The sequence below is a fragment of the Trachurus trachurus genome (genome assembly GCF_905171665.1).
Source record: "Trachurus trachurus genome assembly, chromosome: 18".
Taxonomy (NCBI): Eukaryota; Metazoa; Chordata; class Actinopteri; order Carangiformes; family Carangidae; genus Trachurus; species Trachurus trachurus.
In genome coordinates this window covers 16579398-16600261 of record NC_139909.1, presented here as the reverse complement: position 1 = coordinate 16600261, position 20864 = coordinate 16579398, and the positions used below count along the sequence as shown (strand labels likewise).

Here is a 20864-nt window from a genome sequence, read left to right as displayed (position 1 = left end):
CTCCGAGTCACATAACAGTTTACACTCGGCACACTTCACTTGACGAGCGTTATTCTGTGTTTAATAAGAGTTTATGTGGAGTATTTAAATTACTTTTCCCCCCTGAAGACACAATAAATGACATTTTTCAACAATTATATACTGAAATCAATAATACAAACACAGTTGTTTTTTAATTGCAAAAGTTGTATTTGTGCATTCTGAACAGGAATACAAGACAGACACCAAATGTAGTGTAAAGTAATGAGATTTAGGTTTATATTATTGTAAGAGAAAAGTCAAAAGACTCATTTCTATACCTCAGCGAATATGGATAACTGAGTCATTTGAGTTCACATAGCGTAAAAAAAAAAAAAAAAACTTCCATGTACAAAAGAAAATACAGCCATATCTTTAAATTGTAACTAAAGATATGTTTTTTTTTGGAAAAAACAAAACTTGTTCATGGTAAATGTCCAAGTACAGTCGCCCTGGTGAAAAATCTAAGCAAGTTAAAGCCATGCAAACTGGAAAGCAAAAAGAAGGAAAAACAAAACATAAAAACTGACCATAATAAATACATAGCTAAAGCTTACTTTGCTGAACATGCTCTCTTCATACATGTAGTGTTTTGGCAGGGAGGTCTCAATTAAGTAATACTTCAAACCTCCACAAGGTGGCGCTGCAGAAGAGAAAATGTAACAGCACGAGGCAACAGTGCTCCTCAAAGAAATGACTTAAAACTGAGCCACACAACAGAAAAAAGAAAACGTTTATGCAATGCCCTGACGATACTGCTCTGCATCCGAGAATTAAAACTTGAATATCAGGTTGAGTAACATGATACAGAAGACAGATCCGAAACCTTTAAAGAGCACCCTGTGGGACCGAACTGGCCCTGTGTTTACGTGGATTTGTAGATTTGTAGTGTTTTAGCGTGACAAAACCATGTTTGTTCAACTTCCAGTCTACTTAATGCTCCACGGCAGCGTCACAGTGAGCTGTCTGTGTGTAGACGATTGCACCTGATCTGACTAGTGTAGACGAGAATGTGCGATTAGACACTATATAAACAGTGTGAGATGGGAAAAACAGGGATGTGCTTTGATGGATTTAAAAAAACAAACATGAAATTCTCCCATTTCAACCCCTAAAAAGTAGGTTATGCTTAATTTCACAGTTTTATTCTGGCTGGATTGTAATTTGATTATTTTCTTTCTTCAAAAATACAGTTATATTTATGTTGTGATGGAAAATGGAAAGTAATGATAGTGATGTTTCATTGCTAGGTTTTGCATTAATTATGATTTATGCATGTAGTAGCCAGCCTTAGTTTCTACTGTGCTCCCTCAGTGAAAGGTTGACAAGCATCCTATGGGAAACGCAGATAAAGAAGCGAAGGAAGTCAACGAGATGTAACCGCGCGGATCATAACACGACGTGTACAGACAGATAACCTCGGTCAACAGGTTTCCTATCCACTGTCAGGCAAAACCACGTGACTGTGGGGAAGAACAGGATTAGGACATTTTTCTCACCAGGTTATCACTGCTCACACACACACACACACACACACACAGTCGCTGCATCGGTTCATCAGATACCATCTCGTTCTTTGCTGGACTTTTTGTGTAAAACTGCATGAATGGAAATTGAACACATGTTGAGAGATGTTTCTTTAAAAAAAAACAAAAAAAAAACAAGCCCAGCGAACAGATTCCCAAACTGCACCACAGCTTATCTTTTCCTGCTAGTCGTGGAAATGAGCACAACACAAACACATCACACACACTTGCACAGATAACGGATGCAAGTCAGGAAAACTTCCTATTTCACACCCTTTTTTTTTGTTTTTTTTGTAACATTTCTCCCATATTAAGGCCAAAAACACTTGATGTGCTGCTTCCACAGTTTCAGAGTGTTAATCACAAAAGGCCTTTCAGGTATCACAGTAAAAAGTAGGCCAGACCCAGGATGTAAGGCCTCCTTCTGTGCTATTTTTAGAATGGGGGGGTGAGAGGGGGGTGGCTAAATAAATAGAGGAAGGAAGGGAAAATGGCTATCATGTGAGGGGAAAGAAAAATACGGCATACATAACAAAGCAAAGCTCCCAAGATAAGCAGTCTACTCGGACACTCCAAGCCGCGGAGGGGCTTCAAATATTCAATAAGTTAACACTCAAACAGACAAAGTGTGCCTGGCACGAAAGCACGGAGGTCAGTATATAAACAAAAGGCAAACCAACACACATTTGAAGGACAGAACCAGCGCAGTCAGATCCCAGCTCGGTAACAGGCGGCTGCAGCGAGGGCCGAACACTTTCAGGATTCAACTTCACTTGCTTCGATTCCCAGTGAAAACGAAAGGGTAACGAAAGAGTCTACCAACAAATAAGGCATCTCAAAGAGAGAAAATAGATGTGTAGTGTCGACAAAGTTTTGTTTTGTTTTGTTTTTAAAACGCCAAGTGATATGAAATATCATGAGGATATCTCTGCCAGACGCTGGAGCAGTGTGGAGAAGCCGGCCGCCTGCTGGGAGAGCTCGGCGACGCGGTCCACCATCTCCTGGGTGGCGGATACCGACGGGTAGCTTTGTGCAGCGCCCTTTGTTGCCACCACGACCGACTTCAAGGCCTGGCAGAGGCGGCCCCCCGAGGTTGTGATCTGAAGCAGAGGAAAACACAGAAAACAGAGAATTATTACACAGGTTTGACACGTGAATTCAGTTTTTGCCTTGTGATTTAAAGAGGAACTGTGTAAGTCCGGTCGCTTTTACGCTGCTTTGCTAACCCTCCTCCTGGCCATGTGCACTTGTTTTCAATAAAGCCGGCGAGAAAGCTATCCATGGAGCGGTGGATAACGTTATATATATATATATATATTATATACGTGTTACAACATGTATATTTGTGCAGTTTTATCTGTCATAAAGAAGAAGGACGAGACGAAAGCTGGGACACCGGGTTTCCTGGTTTAGATGCTAGGTGGAAGGCAGAGAGCCTCCATTCTCTTCGTAACAAGTTACAAGTCACTTATTTAACCCTCACAATTACTCCAAAGCTGTTTGATTAAGGTAGAAACGTAGCATAGTTAAGATACAAATCCTGCATAGTTCCTCTTTATCAATCAATTAAATCAATCAAAGAACTTTATTTGTCCCAGAGGGGCAATTTAAAAGGGATAATTCAACATTTTGGCAAATTGGCCCATAATCCCTATAGTCTTAGCAGTAGGTTCGTTACCTTTAATTGTCGGTGCAAGCTATTTTTAGAACGGTGGAGCAGAGCTGCAAGCTGCTCAGAGCTACGCTACGGAGGCTAATGGGATTTCTTGGTTTCCCTCATCAAATACACAATCCAACAACTCCAAAACGCCGAGATATGAGATAATAACGGAACGTTACGAGACGTTTGAGGTAAATTCATGCAAAACCGCTGATGCACTTTCCCGTCGGGGGCAGTTTTTCTGCAAACAGTCTCTGCATTTGCCTCGAAAACAACTCTGTCTCGTAACGTCCCGTTATTATCTCATAGCGTGGTGAATGTGCAGGTCACAACTTGTCCACCAGAGCGTTTTGAAGTTGTTGGATTGTGTATTTTTTTTTTTTTTAAAGTATATTTTTTTCGGCTTTTTGCTTTTATTTGATAGTGATGACAGTAGAGATAGACAGGAAATGGGGAGGCAGAGAGAGGGGGAATGACACGCAGGAAAGGTCTGCCCGACGCGGGATTCGAACCGGGGACGCCTGCGGCGAGGACTGTAGCCTCAACATGGGACGGCCGCTCTACCCACTGCGCCACGCACCGCCCCTTGGATTGTGTATTTGATGAGTTTGATGAGATCAAAGTGTGCATAAGGATTTCTCTACACACCTTGGCCCGGAGGTCAGCAGAGGTGAGGAGTCGGGAGAGCGTGTCCCCGATAAACACCAGCTTGTGCGCCGTCACGATGAGACTCTTTCCCCTGGCTACGAAGATGCGTGGCGGCTGGTTCCCCTGCACGCTGCTGAAGAGCACGTCGATGGCGTCGGCCAGGCAGGAGAGGTGGGCGAGGCTCTGAGACGAGTAGAAGGACAGCAGCTCCGAGTCCTCCAGGGAGAGGGACACGGGCAGAGGAGGGGACGGGGTCAACTGCACAAGGAAAAAAAAAAGAGTCAGTCACACAACAGTGTCGCCAGCACTGTCTTGTTATCTTCAGTGGTCTTGTGACAAACAGGTTTACACTGGGACAAAAAAATCTCATCAGGGGGAAATGAATGAGAACCTCTGTCTGATAAATGAAATTCATGCTTTTTGCCATTTAATCATATTACATTAAATTCCTCAGCAGAGGTGCGAGGATTAGTCGATTGATAGATTGGTTTGGCTGACGGGGAAATTAATCTGCGACTATTTATAAAAAAAAAAGAAGGCCAAAACACTTCAATCAATCAATCAAATTTTATTTGTATAGCACTTCACAATAGCCAGTCGGTACCCAAAGTGCTTTACATCAAAGCAAACCAAAACACTTCCTGCTTTTAGTCTCTCCAGTGAGAGGGTTTGATGTTGATGCTTTCCTCGTGAATTAAATATGTTTAGAAATTAGGCTCCACTTTTCTGGCATTTCATGGAGCAAAAGAGTAAATTAAAAAGATAATTACAGATGTTGAAAAAAAAACAGTAGGCGCAGCTCTGCTCTTTTGAAACCATTGATCTAAATACTCAATATCAGAGACACCAGACATCCTGTGGACTTCTCTGATTAGTGCACACAGTGGTGACTGAAAAACTAACTCTGCATTAGATTAGATTCCTTGATTTCTGCCACATAATTAAATGAAAAGGAACCAAACTCAAAAAAACAGGTTTGTTTTTGCAGGAGCAGCTGAAGTCACCTAAATGCGCCAAAACACTAATAAGTTAAGCCTCTCAGCGATGCCTGCAGAAGGTGCATAACTGTGTCATGTGAAACTCTCGCCCCAGTAACACTGACAGGATCTTATGCTGAACTTAAAGTCAGCTAAAGTCTGACACAAACACACACGCGCACACGTTACGTCACCGAGTGCCACTGTTGAAAGAATGACTGTGCTTTTCTATCACCTATTGTCCTGCGGCCGCCGTTCAATGTAAAGGCAAGATTGTTAAGATCTAACAAGCGTCCTCTTGTTGATCGCCGGTGGTGTAACCAATGAATCTCACTAAAGGAGCAGAGGAAAAACGCAGACGGAGCGATAAAAAAGAGGTGACCTCAGCGCCGAGCAACAGAGGGAAGAAGTGACTGAAGAGATAACACGAGACAGTACGTGACTGTCACTTTGGTTATGCATGTCGTTACGCGTCTGCAGCTGCAGGCTTTGATGTTGGAATTAGACTAAAACTAATTCTCCATGCGACGAGTTTGCAGACTCCTGAGTCAGAAATCCAAACTATAGGCGACGCTGGGTAAACACGGAGAGTGTGGCGTAATGAGTAACGATGGGTTTCGCCTGCATCATGAGCCAAAGAGGTGCTGCTGCAGGCTGGATTAATGAGTCACACTGCTGCTGCTGCTGCTCATTAGTAAACAGAGTCGCTGTGAACGCAGTGGATCAATGACTTATCTGTGCAGACTTGCTGCACAGTGTTGTTTCTGCACTACAAATCATTTTAAACCGAAATTAGGACAGTTCAGAATACATGAAAGACATGTTAGGAGAGTATAAACCCAGTAAGTCTCTGAGATCTACTGACTCACACAACTGGGACAAACTACCAGCAGAACTGAAATCAGCCCCAACTGTGAGCACTTTTAAATCCAGGTTAAAAACATTTCTCTTTTCATGTGCTTGTGGCTGAGCTCTCGTAAGGAATTTAAATCTTAATGTTGGATTTGCACTGTAAGTCCTCTCAATTGTTTTAATACAAATCAGTATTCCTGCTTGTATAATCGGTATAAAATAAAATCTGTTTGGTTTTCATAGCCTTATAATTCTTCTTTTATATACATATAGCAAGGGTCTTGCTTCGCCATATTGCGCCGCCATGTTTGTACAGAATGGAAAATCCAGCCTACCAGAGAGCACGCTTCAAGAGTTTCACCTTCATAAATAAACATTTAATAGATAAATAATAGAATCGGATTGCTAGATGTCACTGTTTTCCACTCATTTTACACACTGGACCATTAAATGTTTTGTTTTTATGTAAAGCACATTGAGTTGCCACTTGGTATGAAATGCTCTATATAAATAAAGCTGCCTTGCTTTGCCTTTACACATTAGGAGCAGACTAGTGTTACATATATTTCGAGGTAATAAAACACAAAGGAGAGGACTCACCCTTGGCTCTGCAGTGATAGTTTGTCCGTTCTCATCAGGAAGTGGCTCAGGTTTACCCTGGTGCAGCGAGGAGACAACAGTCAGATGTGTATACAGATACATTCGTAGTTGGTGCTTCGTTGTATTGAAACCATAAAACTACACAAAACATGAAAAAACCTGAAAGATGAATGAGATTTTCTCATGAGGACCGACCTGCAGCTTGACGTATCCAACGCTGTCTCCAGTCGGCACCGGCGCTGGGATGGGAGTCAGCCCGATCCCTGCGTACTCGTTGCTGGGGTCGTCTTCTCCGTTGATGGGTCCCACTGTGAGAGTCACGGTCGACGGCGTGGGGGGCAAGGGGAAGGCGGGCTGAGGAGTCGGGGGCAGCGGCCTCTCCTGGATCCAGCTGCCTTTCCGGGAGCCCATGCCGCCTCCGGACGACTTCCCATCGGGCACCGGGAGCGCGGGCAACGGCCTCCGGGAGAGGGATTCTTGAGAAGGCAGCCGGGGTCGGCCCTGAGCCTGCAGGAGGAGGGCGCTCTCCTCGAGGGACCGCTGCACCAGCGACAACAGCCCCTCGGACGGAGGGGCGTTGCCGACGGCGGACAGCGCGGGGAGCAGGTCCGACAGGCGAGCCCACGCCTGCTGGAGAGGCGGCGGCGGGTCGCCCGAGTGACTGGCCTTCCAGGTGGACAGGATCTCGGCCAGCGAGGTGGCGAGGTCCCGCGAGGACAGAGAGGAGGGCGAGCAGGAGGCGGCGCTGAGCACCGAGTGCACCAGGCTGGAGAGCGAGGCGCGCCACTGGACGTCGCCCGAGCCGTTGCTGGAGACGGAGAGACGGCGGGTGGAGGTGGAGGAGGACGAGGACGAGTGGGGGAGGACTTCGATCGTCAGAGCGGGCATGTCGTAGATGCCGCAGTCGGGCTCCGAGGAGTCTCGTTTGTTGTGATCTCCGGTGCTGGCTCGTTTCTCCGACCCGGGGCCGCAGTAGATCTTCCCCACCTGCACCACGACGTCCTCGCCGGAGAGGCTGGTGGTCGACTCTCCCGGCCCCAGGGGGACGCCCGGGAGCGTGGGGACGCTGTAGACCTCGTCCTCGGCTTCGTCCGGCTGAATCTCCGCCGTCGACACATTCAGGGTGATGGTGGGGACGTCATAGACCTACGATGGAGAGACAGGGACGGCGTTTAGACGAGGGGTTTCTGTACCACTGATCGAGAGGTTAAAGGGATACTTCACCCAAAACTAATTTGATCTCTGTTTTTAGCCTTGTTGTAGCAGTAGCTCCCAGTGGCTGCGTGAGATTTGCTGCGGGATGTTCTTCAGTGTTCACATCATACATCCAACGGTTTACAACAACAAATGAACATCTCGCAGCAAATCTCGCGCATGCACACAAACATCAACAGAGCCACTGGGAGCTACTGCTACAACAAGGCTAAAAACAGAGATCCCATTCATTTTTCATGTGGCGGCTTCAGGACACTTGGGTCAGAAGAACGGACGAGCAGTATGGAGGTATCTGGATGTTTCATAGTGTGTGTTTTGGACGATTCAAAAGTGAGCTCTATCTGCCGCAATTATATGAAAATCCATTGCCAGCCGGACCCCCCCTGGAACTGTTACTCCAAAAGCATTTTGATAACTTTTTTTTCATTTTTTGTTAAAGAAAATTGAGATGTGGCAGATAATAAATGTACAACAGAAAAAAAAAAAAGGAAAGAATATGAAAAACAATAAAGGTACAACATCTAAACTGGTTTTAAAGTGCTTTAGATCCTATATTAGAAATTAATAAATGAATAAATACATAGAAAAATAAATATAAGACATTAGTCTGTAAGTCATCATCTGAGTTTAGAAACTACAGTCCCTGCTTCAGACAGAAAAGTAATAGTCTATAAGTAGATGCTGGAGTCACCGGCCAGTGGGAGAAACACATGTGGACCTTTCCAACATCAAAGTGTAAAAGCAGCGAGTCCTGCGGTCCATAAGCAGTAATTGCAGGCAATGATGGAAAAAAAATAATTCAGCAACTGGCAGACGTGTTCAAGTAACATTACAGGGGGGGAGACCACTGGGGGAGGATGGGGGGGGTGGGGTAAGTGGTGGTGGTGTGGTGTGGCCTTGGCATGGCCCCGACAGATGGGTGTGACTGGGAGAAAATAGCAGCAGCATTTGGACTGGATAGACAGGCTCCCACAGCAGACTGAGACAGGTGTGGCCTTGCCCTAAGACGTTGAGGAGGGGGGGGGGGGCAGGGCGACACACACACACACTAATGGTGGAATGTGAGAAGAAATGGTGACAGGGGATTTGATAGTCATCGCTTTACTGGTGAATCGCTTCGCTTGTACAGACACGACTTTCCCAATGCCAGTTTGCCAGAGTTCCCAGCTCGCTCCTGGGAAATTTATTGCACTGGGTTTCTACTAGATCATTATGAAACAGGTTAAGTTACGAAGGATTGTAATTACACGCATGTGACATGTGCAGGTGCAAACTTAATGGGAACTGGTGACGGATACAGCTCCAAATTGAAACTTTTCGTTAAATTGCCATTTCAGAGCCAACTGGATATTAATGAGGCCAAGTTTGACGCAATAAAACATAAACATGACTCACTGGTTTGACACTCGAGCACAAGACAAGACAGACCTGAGAGGAAACGCACTTCTTTAAAACCCAAACAGCTGGGTCTGCCTCTTGCCCACCGAAGGAATGCAGAAACAAAGTGACCAGAGTTATCTTTACCTCCGACTCAGAGTCGGCCTGTGGTGGGAGGCAGCGAGGGGTGTCATAGATGCCGTCGTCATCGAGGGCAGATGGGACTGGACGCTGCCACCTGCCGCTGGGAGGAGTATCATAAACCTACCAAGGCAACAAACACACACACACAAGTTGGCGAACCATGCTGAAGAAATTCGGACACGTAACATGTGAAAACAATCCACTCATGAAAGATAAAACTAACAAAACAAAGTATTTCCTGTCAGAAAAAGCAACAGTAGGAGAAGTAGAGACCACCACACACCTGGTCGTCCCCTGTATCCGAGTAATCCTGGATTTCTCCTTTTCTGTGCACGTTGCTGCTTTTGTCCAGCCCATTATTCAACCTTTCCTCTTTGCTCTGAGGGGTTTCCTTTTGTTTGTCGTCTTCCTGCGGCGCTGCGGAGGCGGCGGTCTGAGCAGCTGGTTTGGGGACAGAGTTGGACTCTGCTTGCGGTGGTGCGTCTTTCCTGGTGACTCCCCTCACCGGAGGCGCCGGCGGAGGAGGCTTACGGGCGAAACTCGGGGACCCGGGGACCCGGACCTGACCCGCTCTGACCAACAGAGGGGACCCCCGGTGGGCGGCCAGGCCGGGTTTGGGCGACACTCCCTTGAGCAGCGGTCTGGGAGACGCCTGAGCGGAGGTTAACGGAGACGGGTGCTGGTGGGCCAGAGCCGTGGCTGAAGTCCTGTGGAGGCTCGCTCCCACGGGCGTCGGCGTCTGATACATCCCAGGAGCGTCCTGACTCGCTTTGGGCTGGGGGGCGCCGGGCGCTCCGTTGACCACGACGCCTCCTGTAGGCGACTGGTAAACGTCGTCGCCTGCGAGCGGCGTACCTTTGGGTACCAAGTAACAGTCGTCTGTCTGTCCCGCCGTTAGTGTTTCTCTGGGAACCAAATACGTATTGTCCTCTGGCTCGTCGGCCGCCCTCGGCACGCCGCTGGGAGCGAGGTACACGGACTCTGAAGCCATGAGCGCCCCGGGCTGCCGGGCGTGCTGCGGCGTGGGACCCACCGGAGTCTGATAAAGTGTGCCTGCTATTTCTGTGCCGCGTCCTCTCAGAGAGGGCGAGCGTGGACGTCCCGCCACCCCGATGTCCCAGTCGGGTCGGGGTCGGGTGCCAGAGCTGGAGTGGGAGCGCGGACGCCCACCCTCCACCCTACGGAGCTCGCCCGGCCTCGAGGCGGCTCCTCGTCCCTCGCCGACACCCGGCGGGGACCGATACACTCCGTCGATGTCCTCGGCGCTGCAGCTGACGCCGGAGCGGGCCAGGGGGGAACCGGGCGACAGGTAGACAGAGTCCTCGCTGGCGCCGCGGCGGAGCTCCGCGCCCGGGCCAGCGGCGGTCTGAAGGAGTCGAAGGCGGTTGGCGGGGGCGATGCCCTGCCTCCCGTGCAGGGAGCAGAGCCACCAGCCCGGACCGCCGCCCTGCTCCTGCTCCAGGACCATCAAGATGTCGCCTTTTCGGAACGCCAGCTCCTCCGGGCTCTCGGCTGTGTTGTCAAACAGCGCCTTCGCCAACACGGTCTGAGAGGGAGGAGACAATAGTGGAAATCATGAACACAGACAGACCCACTCATTCACAAAAGTCACACACACACCAAGTAGCCATACGAACGTGGGTTTTTAATCAACAGCCAAAATTCACACAAGCTAGTTGTCTCACATCTGCACACCACAAACAAACAAGTACATTGACACGGCGATGCTAAGTCTGGGGCATAAAAAGGTTGATTGTTTAGAGCTGTTGAATGGAGAGTGAATAGGAGTGACTTGGGAAGATCTCGTAAAATGTCTGTGTTAAAGACAGAAGACAGGAAGAGGATGGATGAACAAAACAAAAACAAAAAAAAGATGGAAAATGTAAAAGCTAAGCATAATGATTAACTCAAAATTCACAGCTGTGTCAGTAAATCAGGAGGCAGGGGAGGAAAAAGGGGCACAGTCAGGGAGGATCAATGATGAAATGGACAAGAGCTTAATGGTAATGAGGGAGATGAGAGGGAGGGGGAGGGGATGAGAGGCACATCTGTCCCTTGCTGTTTAGGGTTTAATTGCCAACCCAAAGCCAGAGAGTCAAGACCCCTTTCATTTTCTAAACCAACCCCCTGGGGACAACCAGGCTCCGTTGAGCCATGTGGGACCCCCTTAAATCAGAAATGGAGGCAATGACTGTCCAGATATAGTGCCATAATATGATCATAAAAACACCCCCATCCGATTTTTTCTTATATAATAATGTTACAAATGAGTTTTGATCACATTTGCCCATCAGTGTGATCACATTACACAGGATTCATGCAAATGTATACAAACAAAGAAACAAATACTGTACTTACGGAGACAGACATTGTGGATGGATTTCAGAGAAACTGAAAAACTTTCTTTAAAAAGAAAAAAAAAAAAAAAAAAAAAAAAAGCTCATGCATCCATCTAGATCAGCAGCAGCGGTTCTCGTGGATGTACCGGCCGCCACAGAGTCTCAGTGCCCGGGCACAGCTGCATCTGGGCAGGACACATCTCCTCCTCGTCCGTCTTCATAAGGATCCTGCAAAAAAAAAAAAATCCACGGCACAGAAATGTGCTTTTAGCTTTTCACGCCCTTTTTTTCCCACGGCTAAATAAGTAAACACATCCAGACTGACTCAAAGGCACATGTGAAATGAAAAGGTAGGCAGCTGCAACACCTGTCTATCCCCTTTTTTTCCACGCCCAGGGACGTTACGTTACGTTAAATGCGGCCAGTTCATTAAAAAAAAAAAGAAAAGCTAACGTTGACTCAACACCACAGATAAATGGGTGGTGACTAAAATAGCACGAATAGCTGGATACACTTTAAAACCGCCCCTGCAACCGGGTTATAGTATAAATAATTTAAAGTGTAAGTACCGTAATGCAGTGGGGATACGTTGCCGCGGCCTAGCTACTAACGTTAGCTCCGTTAACGCCGCTTATCTTTCCTTGCTAACGCTAAAAAAAAAAACACACAACAATGGGTAAAACCGCTAAAGCCGAGTTGTGTTACCAGCCGACGTTAGCACGTAAAAGCTGTGTTTGTAAAAAATAATTACCTTGTTTTTTCCTTTTCTCTTATCGCCGCTAAACTTCGTACCGTGCGTACAGTCTATGGTATGATACGTAAAAAAAAAAAATCACTTCTTTTCAAGCGTGAAAATCTGTGGCCATCGCCGTTCAATCATCTTCTCCGGCGACGATGATGACAACAGAGCGAGCTCTCCGCCTACCTCCTCGGAACGCACGCACGCACGCGCAGTCCGCTGATCTCAAAGCGTAACGTGCGTGTCGACGTCAGACGTTATTTATGTTTAGACCGATCCAGGAGCTGTGAAGTCGCGCGGGCAGCCGCAGCTCGGAGAGCAGCTTTTACGTGATTGGCTCGATTGCTTTGCGTTGCGTTTACGGACCATGGTATTTTGCCACTACTCGAATAACTAACATGTAAATTAAAAACACATGTACGTCAAACTAAACTACTGCTATCATGGATTGATACAGCACATTTTTTTTTACAATAATCTTAACAAATTCATATTATTATTATTGTTTTATCGACATTGATGTTATATTGAATCAAGCAACCACCGATAATGAGTGATTGCTTATTGGAGGCTTTTATTTTGACAGCGGGACTTGTACCCGGAAAATACTGGCTACAGCAACACATGAACCGTCGGTATAGTCCAAGGTCCTGGTGTTGCTGTACTCTGGGGGTACTTTTTGGGCAAATTCCTCATCTGTGCAACCTCGTGTTTACTTTTGCATGAACGGCAGGGTGAGATAATGCTCCCGATCACATTTGCACATTTGCTTATACTTGGAAGCCCACTGCGTAAAAACATAAACTTGAACTGAGTTGTATGAATCTGCCTTGTAAACACCAATTTAAGTGTCTTTACATTGCTGTACCATGGATTGATGAGTGTATAATTACTCTAAAAGGCTGATTAAAAGTGGTTCTCAACTCCATGCACTGCTTATTCACTGTATTACTCAGCTGCCATAACTCAGATGACCTCTGCCCTAGTTACCCAGTGTTTTCATAAGTAATATAACTGGCTGACTCTGAATCTCTGTGTACAGGTGATGTTGAGGAGTGTTTTCAGGTGCCTTAGGACCAACCCTGCTGCTGGCCAAAGAAGTATGTCTCAAAGCAGCCTCGCTGGAAAGGTAGCCATAGTCACAGCCTCCACAGATGGGTAAGAATCATGTCATTTACTCCTGTGTTGCTCGTTTTGCAATGGAAAAACCACAATCTGGACAATCTCAAACTCTTGTGGCAAAGTTGCATGTCACGTAAAACAGCACATTCATCATAATAATGATAATTACTATAGGCTTAATCTAATACAGAGGTCTCCTCCTGCCTTCCCCAGCATCGGTCTGGCTGCCGCTCAGGCCCTGGGAAAGAGGGGAGCACATGTGGTGGTGAGCAGCCGGCGACAGGCCAATGTGGACAAGGCAGTGGCTCTGCTGCAAAGCCAGAGCATCCAAGTGACTGGAACCACATGTAATGTTGGCAGTGGGGAGGACAGAGAAAAACTGGTTCAGTTGGTGAGTCACACCCTCAGGGATACCATCTGCAGAGTCAATGTATGTAATAGAGAGTTTACAGATAAAAATGGTAAATTGGAGATGAAATATTGCAAGTATATGGTTTTATTTTTAATTTAACGCATCATTATGAGGCTGTAGGTGTTTCTTTTTACTCATTGTCTCCTTCTGTGTCTGGAGCAGACCGTTGAGAAGTGCGGGGGTGTTGATATCCTGGTGTCCAACGCAGCAGTCAACCCTTTCTTTGGAAACATCATGGACTCCACAGAGGAAGTCTGGGACAAGGTACACAGCACGAATGAAGCCAGAGGACTCATTTATAAATGAGTCTGAGGTTTCTGTCTTCCATGCAGGTTCATTTATGAAACTATTTTAGAAAATGATGTATCATTTATCCAATTTGTCTTTAACTAGATCCTGTCTGTGAATGTGAAATCAGCCTTCCTCATGACCAAGTTGGTGGCGCCTCACATGGAGAAAAGGGGGTGAGTGACAAAATATCATACAGCTTAAGCAAGATCCAAATAATAAAGACTGTAAAACTTTAAAGTATCTGTTTTTTTTTCTTGTAGAGGGGGAAATGTAGTGTTTGTGTCATCAGTGGCTGCATACCAACCAATGCAGGTCAGTGGGAGCAGAACGTTGTGTGTCTTTCTCCTGTCACTGCTGTCAGGATACTAGACTCAGTGTTGAAACTGGGAAGACATCAAGTTTTCATGATTATGTTTTTATTCCATCTGGTCTGTGCTCTCTGTTTCTGCAGGCTTTGGGTCCGTACAGCGTTAGTAAGACAGCCCTGCTGGGTCTGACCCGGGCCCTGGCCCCTGAGCTGGCTCAGAGCAACATAAGAGTCAACTGTGTGGCGCCTGGAGTTATTAAGACTCGCTTCAGCTCTGCAGTGAGAAAACACTTTTCTCTTTGTCTCATTCACTCAGATCCTGTTTTCTTTTCTCATTTTCCTCCTGATGTAGTATATCTCTGTAATATTTATACTTTACTCTCTTTCAGTTATGGCAAAATGAAGACGTCGTGGACGAGTTCAAAAAGCAGCTCAGCATTAAAAGGTGCAGCTCATATTCACATGGCACCTTGTCACTAATATCCTGTGAGTTTCATACATATATTGATAATTTCTTAATGTAATATTTCATCTTTTCCTTCTCCAGAATCGGAGATCCAGAGGAAATCGGTGGAGTCATCGCTTTCTTGTGCACTGACGAGGCTTCCTATATCACCGGAGAGACCATCACAGTGACTGGAGGGATGAGCTGTCGACTCTGAGCGTCCACTGGCAGCAAAACTTATGTGTAGTGAACACTAATTGTGTGTTTGTCTTTGTAGATTATTTTTGGCTGTATTTTGATTCCATCCACTATTCTGAGGCGTCATATAACTTCACACATTACTGTTTAAGTTGTCTGAAGTTCCTCAGCTGATGTTTATAATAAATGATTTCTAATCAAGATATCAGATAATAATTTTTTTATTTACATAAGTATATATAACATAGGTTTGTAACTGGTTTGTTCTCTGTGTGCACTTATCTGGGAAGTTTCCTAGTGTGATCCAATGACACTTTAAAAGCAGCAAATAAAATATACAATAATACAAAAAACTTTATTAATTGAACAGGTTATAAATGATTATTTAAAAAAAAAAAGTATGTATTTGTAACATAATAATAATAATTTGTATTTACAAAAACTGTACATTAACATTTTAAAATAAAATTTTAATTAGCATTATGTTTTCAAATAATATTGTTGTCCATGATTCAAGCAGTCAGGTGTTATCACCGGCGTTTACCGCCAGTAAACAGGACGTCCCGCCGCACCATCCCGGGTCTCCAGAACTCCCTCAGTGTGGGAACGTATGTGCCGTGTTTGGTCTTGTAGTAACGCTTCATGAACAGCTGAGGGAGACAGACAGAAAACACATTAGTGCAACCAACAGTGAGATTATTTATTGAATCTTTCAAGAACTTGCTATTTTTCAAATGCGTACAAGCGTTTGAAATCACCAAAACACACAGACACAACACACTTTCATGGGTTTTTCACAGTTTTCTCATTTGAGCAGACATACCCTGCCTTTGAAGTTCTTCGTGGCCTCATCCTCAGAATCAGCGACGTATTCTTCACCGTCCCCGGAAGCAACCAACAAGTCTAAATGTGAAAGTAAACGCAGTTTGTGTTTGTGATCTTTTATAATATACTGTATGTATTTTTAAATCCCTGTGTTTGGTTTTTAAACAAATGTCAATATTTGTTGATTCACCTGCATTGCTCCACGGTTGGGGAGATCTGCTTACACCTGGTAAAACAGGATGATTTCTGCCAAATAGAAACAACATAATTAAACCATGAAGTCATAGTTCAATAGCTGGTAAATGTAAAAAGACAAGAAAACCAGTCTCTGTAATGCCATTTATCTGCTTTACCAAGGGTGTTTATAAGGGACATTATAGGACCTGCAGTTCTAAAGGAATAGTATAATATAATATAATATAATATAATATAGGGTACATACATTATACATCACTAATGAACTTTCACAGACAGACTAAACTAAATAAACTGTTGTTTTATTTCTCCATTTATTATACAAATCTCTATGTGTTTTGTCTCGATATCCTCAACTAAAATGTCTGATTTTGACACATTATGAGATTTGAAACATCAGCAGACCAGAATATCTGTTCATATGTATAATTTAATCAAATAATTATTGTTCACAACAACCCACGACAGAGATGAAGAACAACTAGTCACTAAAAATCCAGCAGGAGAGTTTCTCTAAAGCTCCAGGCTGAGCACGCACTTGACTACAACACTAACGCGTCATGCCGAGTCAAACTGTCTCTTACTCTTTATCATCCAAGCCCGAAGCGTCCGAGTCAGGCTTTTGAAGTTGGATGCTCGAGCTTTTACACGTTGGCATTTTGACCGGTGACCTACTCCTACTCTGAGTCTGCCGCTCCTTACGTGTGGTTTTAGCTTCAGCAGGAGCCGCTGATATCTTTCTGACAACGACTCTGGGCTGACGGGTCAGACAGGATACGAAGATGGAGCAGAGGGACGGGTCAACGGGCAGGTTGAGGCTTTTGACGCCCAACTGGCTCAAACAGGTTGCCAGATCTGCTCCGATAGCGCTTTCTGAACGCTTCCTGGTGCCACTTTTCTTCTTTTTCTTGTAACTGATCTCCCCTAATTCCTCCTCTTCCTCCTCCTCCTCCTCCTCAGATTCACTTTGTGCTTGTTTGCGTTTAACTCCTCTGCTTGTTTCTGATGTGATCCTCTCCTCCTCCTCCTCCTCCTCTTGCTGTTCTTCCTCCTCTTCCTCCTCCTCATCATCACTGGCTTTTTGTCTCTGTTTAACCAAAGTGAAATCAGAGTTCCCTTTAGGTCCCGATTTCTTGTTAGTCGCTTCTTTTGTGCTGGCTGACTCCTCCCCCCTCTGTGTCCTTTTTCTAGAAGAGATCATGACCGGCACATCTTTGTTAGAAATTAGTCCAATAACAGGCTTAATAACTGTGGTTTTGTCTCTTGTCTGTGTGTCCCCAGTGGACGGGTCAGCCCCTGAAGTTACCCTTCCAGACGGTGGCAGAGAAAGTGAATCCAGGATGGAGTCTCCCATGTTTGGAGGGAGAGATGCTGTAAAAAGAAGCAAAAAAGAAAAAACATAATTGTAATTATGCTGTACTCGTGCCATCATGGTTGTGTTGACAAAATGTTTGCTCCTTCTAACCTGCTATTTCAAGATGCCCGAGACAGGTTTGATGCTGAAGCAAAATGTTGAGGAGCTGGGGCTGGGTGGCGGACCGCGCACACTCCTGCAGGACAGGTGGGGTATCACTGAGCCAGGACACAGTCTAAACAGTATAGAAACTGTGTTAAAGGGATACGAGAGATACAAGATTATTCTATATCTTGCCTCACTCCCGAGTCCATGACAAGCAGATAGACACCATCCTTTCGACTGTGCGTGCAGTAACGAGGGAGAGCCCGTATCGCCTGTAATTAGCTTAGCTCAAACGCTGGAAGTATATACAGTAGGTAGTGTTAACCTGCCTCCACCTAAAGTCATCAGAGACACTCTTCAGCAACTCTAAACGGACCGATCTTCGTCTCAGAGCTGACAAAACTCTCCGGTAAGGCATCTTGAGCGGTCAAATGCCGCTAATGGGACCAGATCGGTCAAAACAGAGGGTTCAAGCAAAGACGGTTTATTTTGGTTCAAGCTAGCTACATCCAGGGTAGGTTAGCTTCCTATTTCAAAGTAAAAGTACAAATTCTATTGTCATGGTTTTCTGTATGTAAAGGACAACAGGTGTTTTATTTTGTGAAAGTAACCGGAAGTAAGTTGGTCACAACGGCTAGCTTGAGTAGCGCTGAATTCGTCCAAACAAAATTGTAAACAGCTGATATTCAGATAAATTAACGACACACTGCTGATCTAAACAGCTACTTTCTCGCCTAAAAATGTTTGAAATGTCGATAAAGTGATATATTTACAGAGTTGAGAGCTAAAATTAAATCAGCTTCTGACTGCTGATTTCGGCTCAGGTAGCAGGCAGGCTAACACTACCTATACACTTCCAGCGTTTGAGCTAAGCTAATTACAGGCGATACGGCTCTATCTCCCTTGTTACTGCAGGCACGGTCGAAAGGATGATGTCTATCTGCTTGTCATGGACTCGGGAGTGAGGCAAGACACGAAAAAAAATGTTGTTGTATCACTTTAAAACAGCAGTGAAAAGAGCAATATACATTACATCTAATTTGGGCTGCTCTCAAAACCAGCACACTCTACCTGAGCTAAGTTGGGAACTGGAAGCAACTGATCAAGTCGAATCAAAAACTCCCACAGCAGCTTCTCCAGTTCCTCGTCAAACTTTGGCCCATACTCCACAGGAAACTCTTCCTGTCAGAGGAAAATAGTGACAGTGATGATGAGTCAGTACATTGTTGCATCTGTCACCTGATTAAAAGTATTAAACATGTGACTTTGAAGGAGAAGGACACACCTTGTAGAACTCTTCTCTCTCTGCTGGGTCTTTTATTAGCGTCTGAATGAACGAATGGAAGTTTTCCACTGTTCTTGTTAATTTTACATCTTTCCTCTGGAAGACAAAAAAAAGCAAAAACATGAACCTCACACAAACATCAAGAACACAAGATTTTAAACCAGACAATCCTCTGGAACTCCTACAAATATTTAAAACTGGATACAGATGGTTGACAGAAAGACACTTCTTATATTGTATTGTTTGCATTACAGTTGTCGCTGATTTGTATAACTTAATCAGAATCCCTGTCCCCTTGTTTAAATACTTTATGAACACACAATGTCATATAATCTGTATGAACGGTATAGAGTTTAAAATATGGTGGTGTTTCAGTACGTATTCATCCCAATGAAATCCTGTGGTGGAGTTTACTGTGACAAAAATGGCGGTGCAGTTTGTTGAGATATTTTGAGTATTGAATATAATTTACCACAGTGGAGTTGGAGGAGGAGGATGAGGAGGATGAGGTGGCGGCCGGGACTCTGAACCTTTTCAGGTGAGGCTCAATCATCTTCATATCAGGCTGTTGACGGCACAGCTCCAAGATCAGCTGAAAAGACGGAGGAGGATGGTGAGTCATTCACTAGAGCCATGGATTATATTATAGGAGTAGAAAAGGGCTGATTTCTCCTCCTCTCTCCTGTGGGACTCACTCACCCGTGCTCTCAGCCCCAGCGCCAGTTTCCCCTGGTGTCTCATGGTGAGCAGCCCGGGGACAGACTCACAGGTCGATGTCACAAACTCCTCCACGACGCCGTACTGCATCACATCTTTCTCCGTCAGCACCTTCCAGAGAGCCGCGGACACCAGGCGCACGGGCGGAGCCAGGACCTGGAGCGCAGCGAAGGGAAGGCTGACATCTGGGGCCGGACACAAAACACAGGTCACTGGGTGTAGTTCACAGCAGCTCCTCCTTTTTTTATTTTTTTATTTAACTTTATTTGTTGCACACCATTTACACAAATATCATAAGTCAGGGCTCCAGACTGCCCCTAAATGAAGCATTTTGCCCTTAATTTTTGAGACAGTGGAAGTCAATTTTCATCTACTTGTGCATGTGCAATCAGTAAATTTACCTTCTTCTTTTTTTTTTTACTTACACCGGTGAAAGGGGCGACTCAAAAATCTGAAATCTGTCATTACAGGTGGCAGCAGGCCAATGTGTGTGAGGATCATGAATGAAATGGAAATGGGAATATTACACCCCTATATTTTCTGCTTGCGTTCCTCTAAAAATTGAAGTTACTGTAGTGGTCACTATGCTCCTAGTAAAAAAAAAAGTTAGTCTGGAGCCCTGGAAGTGCTGGAAAGGTAAATAACACAAATAAATAAAAATAAAAATAAAAATAGTAATGCAAATATACAACACAGGTGGTTATTGTAGACAAAATACAAATGAAACGAGAATAGTGCAAAACATATATTTATACAAGAGAATATAGGCCTAATTAGGATTATAAAAATACTATTTTTCCAGCTTTTCTGTTGCAAGAGGTACATAGTGTTTAATGTATAACTCCATCTCCTTTGTAAAGCACAAAAAGAGGGTCTGATGTTAAACACCTTACATTTATGGATATAAAACACAACAGCTCATCATCATCTGCTCCTCTCCGGCTGCTACCAGCTGTCAAACAAGACGCCATCCCGCTTGTGTCATGCCCCAGTTTTTATTTTTACACTCACCAGGCTGCTTGGGTTTCCGTGTGGCCATAACACCGAACCGGTCCGAGGCTGCTGCAAAACCTAAAACCTAAAACCTAAAACCAAGGGAGGCTGACTGACCCGAGTCTAACGTCAGGAAACTATAACGTTAGCTTAGCAACCTCAACAAACTGCTACCGGTGTCAGCTTCAACAACAACACGGAGTTAACAGTCAACACTGGGCGCAGTTGTTTGTTTAAAAAAAATAAACTCCCGTGGTGGTGTTTACTAACTGTGGAGACGACGGGAGCTACAATCGACACTTTTTCAAGTTTCGTTATTGTTGTTGTCCACCCGCGAAAAAACAAAGCTGCTGCTGCTGAAACTTCTCTACTGCTTCTCGTCCTCCCGCCTTCACTGGGAATCTCGTCACTCGCTTAAATGCGTCGTTCTGCGTGTCCCGCGCGGGCGGAGCTTAGGCGTCGCCAGGGAGACACAACGGCTGAAAGGGGGAAACTCCGTCCACGCGTACAGTTAAAGCGA

At 45.2% G+C, this 20864-nt stretch overlaps 3 protein-coding genes across 4 annotated transcripts; 1 reads left to right on the top strand and 2 right to left on the bottom strand.

Annotated features, from left to right (window-relative positions):
* Nucleotides 1–194: 194 nt before the first annotated feature.
* On the bottom strand, nt 195–12272 carry efs (embryonal Fyn-associated substrate). Its single transcript, XM_083993225.1, has 8 exons — nt 12108–12272; nt 11376–11584; nt 9301–10563; nt 9021–9137; nt 6477–7427; nt 6282–6338; nt 3853–4110; nt 195–2644 (listed from the first exon to the last, which is right to left on the bottom strand). Exons 2-8 carry the CDS (start codon nt 11385–11387, stop codon nt 2459–2461), a joined length of 2844 nt encoding a protein of 947 aa, XP_083849351.1. The 5' UTR covers nt 11388–11584; nt 12108–12272; the 3' UTR covers nt 195–2458.
* Nucleotides 2499–15073, top strand: dhrs4 (dehydrogenase/reductase (SDR family) member 4). Of its 2 annotated transcripts, none has more exons than XM_083993232.1 (9): nt 2499–2687; nt 13138–13253; nt 13431–13608; nt 13792–13893; nt 14023–14093; nt 14181–14232; nt 14372–14506; nt 14617–14672; nt 14775–15073. In XM_083993232.1, exons 2-9 carry the CDS (start codon nt 13141–13143, stop codon nt 14887–14889), a joined length of 822 nt encoding a protein of 273 aa, XP_083849358.1. In that variant the 5' UTR covers nt 2499–2687; nt 13138–13140; the 3' UTR covers nt 14890–15073. The 2 variants fall into 2 exon arrangements, with proteins under 2 accessions (XP_083849358.1, XP_083849357.1); XM_083993231.1 differs by lacking the exon at nt 2499–2687 and adding an exon at nt 12694–12829.
* Nucleotides 15074–15206: 133 nt separating this feature from the next.
* Nucleotides 15207–20724, bottom strand: tinf2 (TERF1 (TRF1)-interacting nuclear factor 2). The gene is made up of 10 exons (XM_083993227.1): nt 20363–20724; nt 19334–19536; nt 19107–19226; nt 18635–18730; nt 18421–18531; nt 17356–17479; nt 16475–17261; nt 15886–15941; nt 15694–15773; nt 15207–15520 (listed from the first exon to the last, which is right to left on the bottom strand). Exons 1-10 carry the CDS (start codon nt 20388–20390, stop codon nt 15401–15403), a joined length of 1725 nt encoding a protein of 574 aa, XP_083849353.1. The 5' UTR covers nt 20391–20724; the 3' UTR covers nt 15207–15400.
* Between the last annotated feature and the right edge of the window lie 140 nt (nt 20725–20864).

What these genes read in the sequence shown, in the direction of transcription:
- efs (XM_083993225.1), bottom strand. An exon ending in CGGATACAGGGGACGACCAG is followed by an intron (nt 9,138 to 9,300) that starts GTGTGTGGTGGT and finishes TTGCCTTGGTAG; the next exon opens with GTTTATGATACTCCTCCCAG. An exon ending in CTGCTGACCTCCGGGCCAAG is followed by an intron (nt 2,645 to 3,852) that starts GTGTGTAGAGAA and finishes CCTCTGCTTCAG; the next exon opens with ATCACAACCTCGGGGGGCCG.
- dhrs4 (XM_083993231.1), top strand. An exon ending in AGACTCGCTTCAGCTCTGCA is followed by an intron (nt 14,507 to 14,616) that starts GTGAGAAAACAC and finishes ACTCTCTTTCAG; the next exon opens with TTATGGCAAAATGAAGACGT. An exon ending in AAGCAGCTCAGCATTAAAAG is followed by an intron (nt 14,673 to 14,774) that starts GTGCAGCTCATA and finishes TTCCTTCTCCAG; the next exon opens with AATCGGAGATCCAGAGGAAA.
- tinf2 (XM_083993227.1), bottom strand. Translation starts at nt 20,390, where the DNA reads ATGGCCACACGGAAACCCAAGCAGCCTG. An exon ending in ACGGAAACCCAAGCAGCCTG is followed by an intron (nt 19,537 to 20,362) that starts GTGAGTGTAAAA and finishes GTCCGGCCCCAG; the next exon opens with ATGTCAGCCTTCCCTTCGCT. An exon ending in TCGGGCTTGGATGATAAAGA is followed by an intron (nt 15,942 to 16,474) that starts GTAAGAGACAGT and finishes TCTATTTGGCAG; the next exon opens with AAATCATCCTGTTTTACCAG.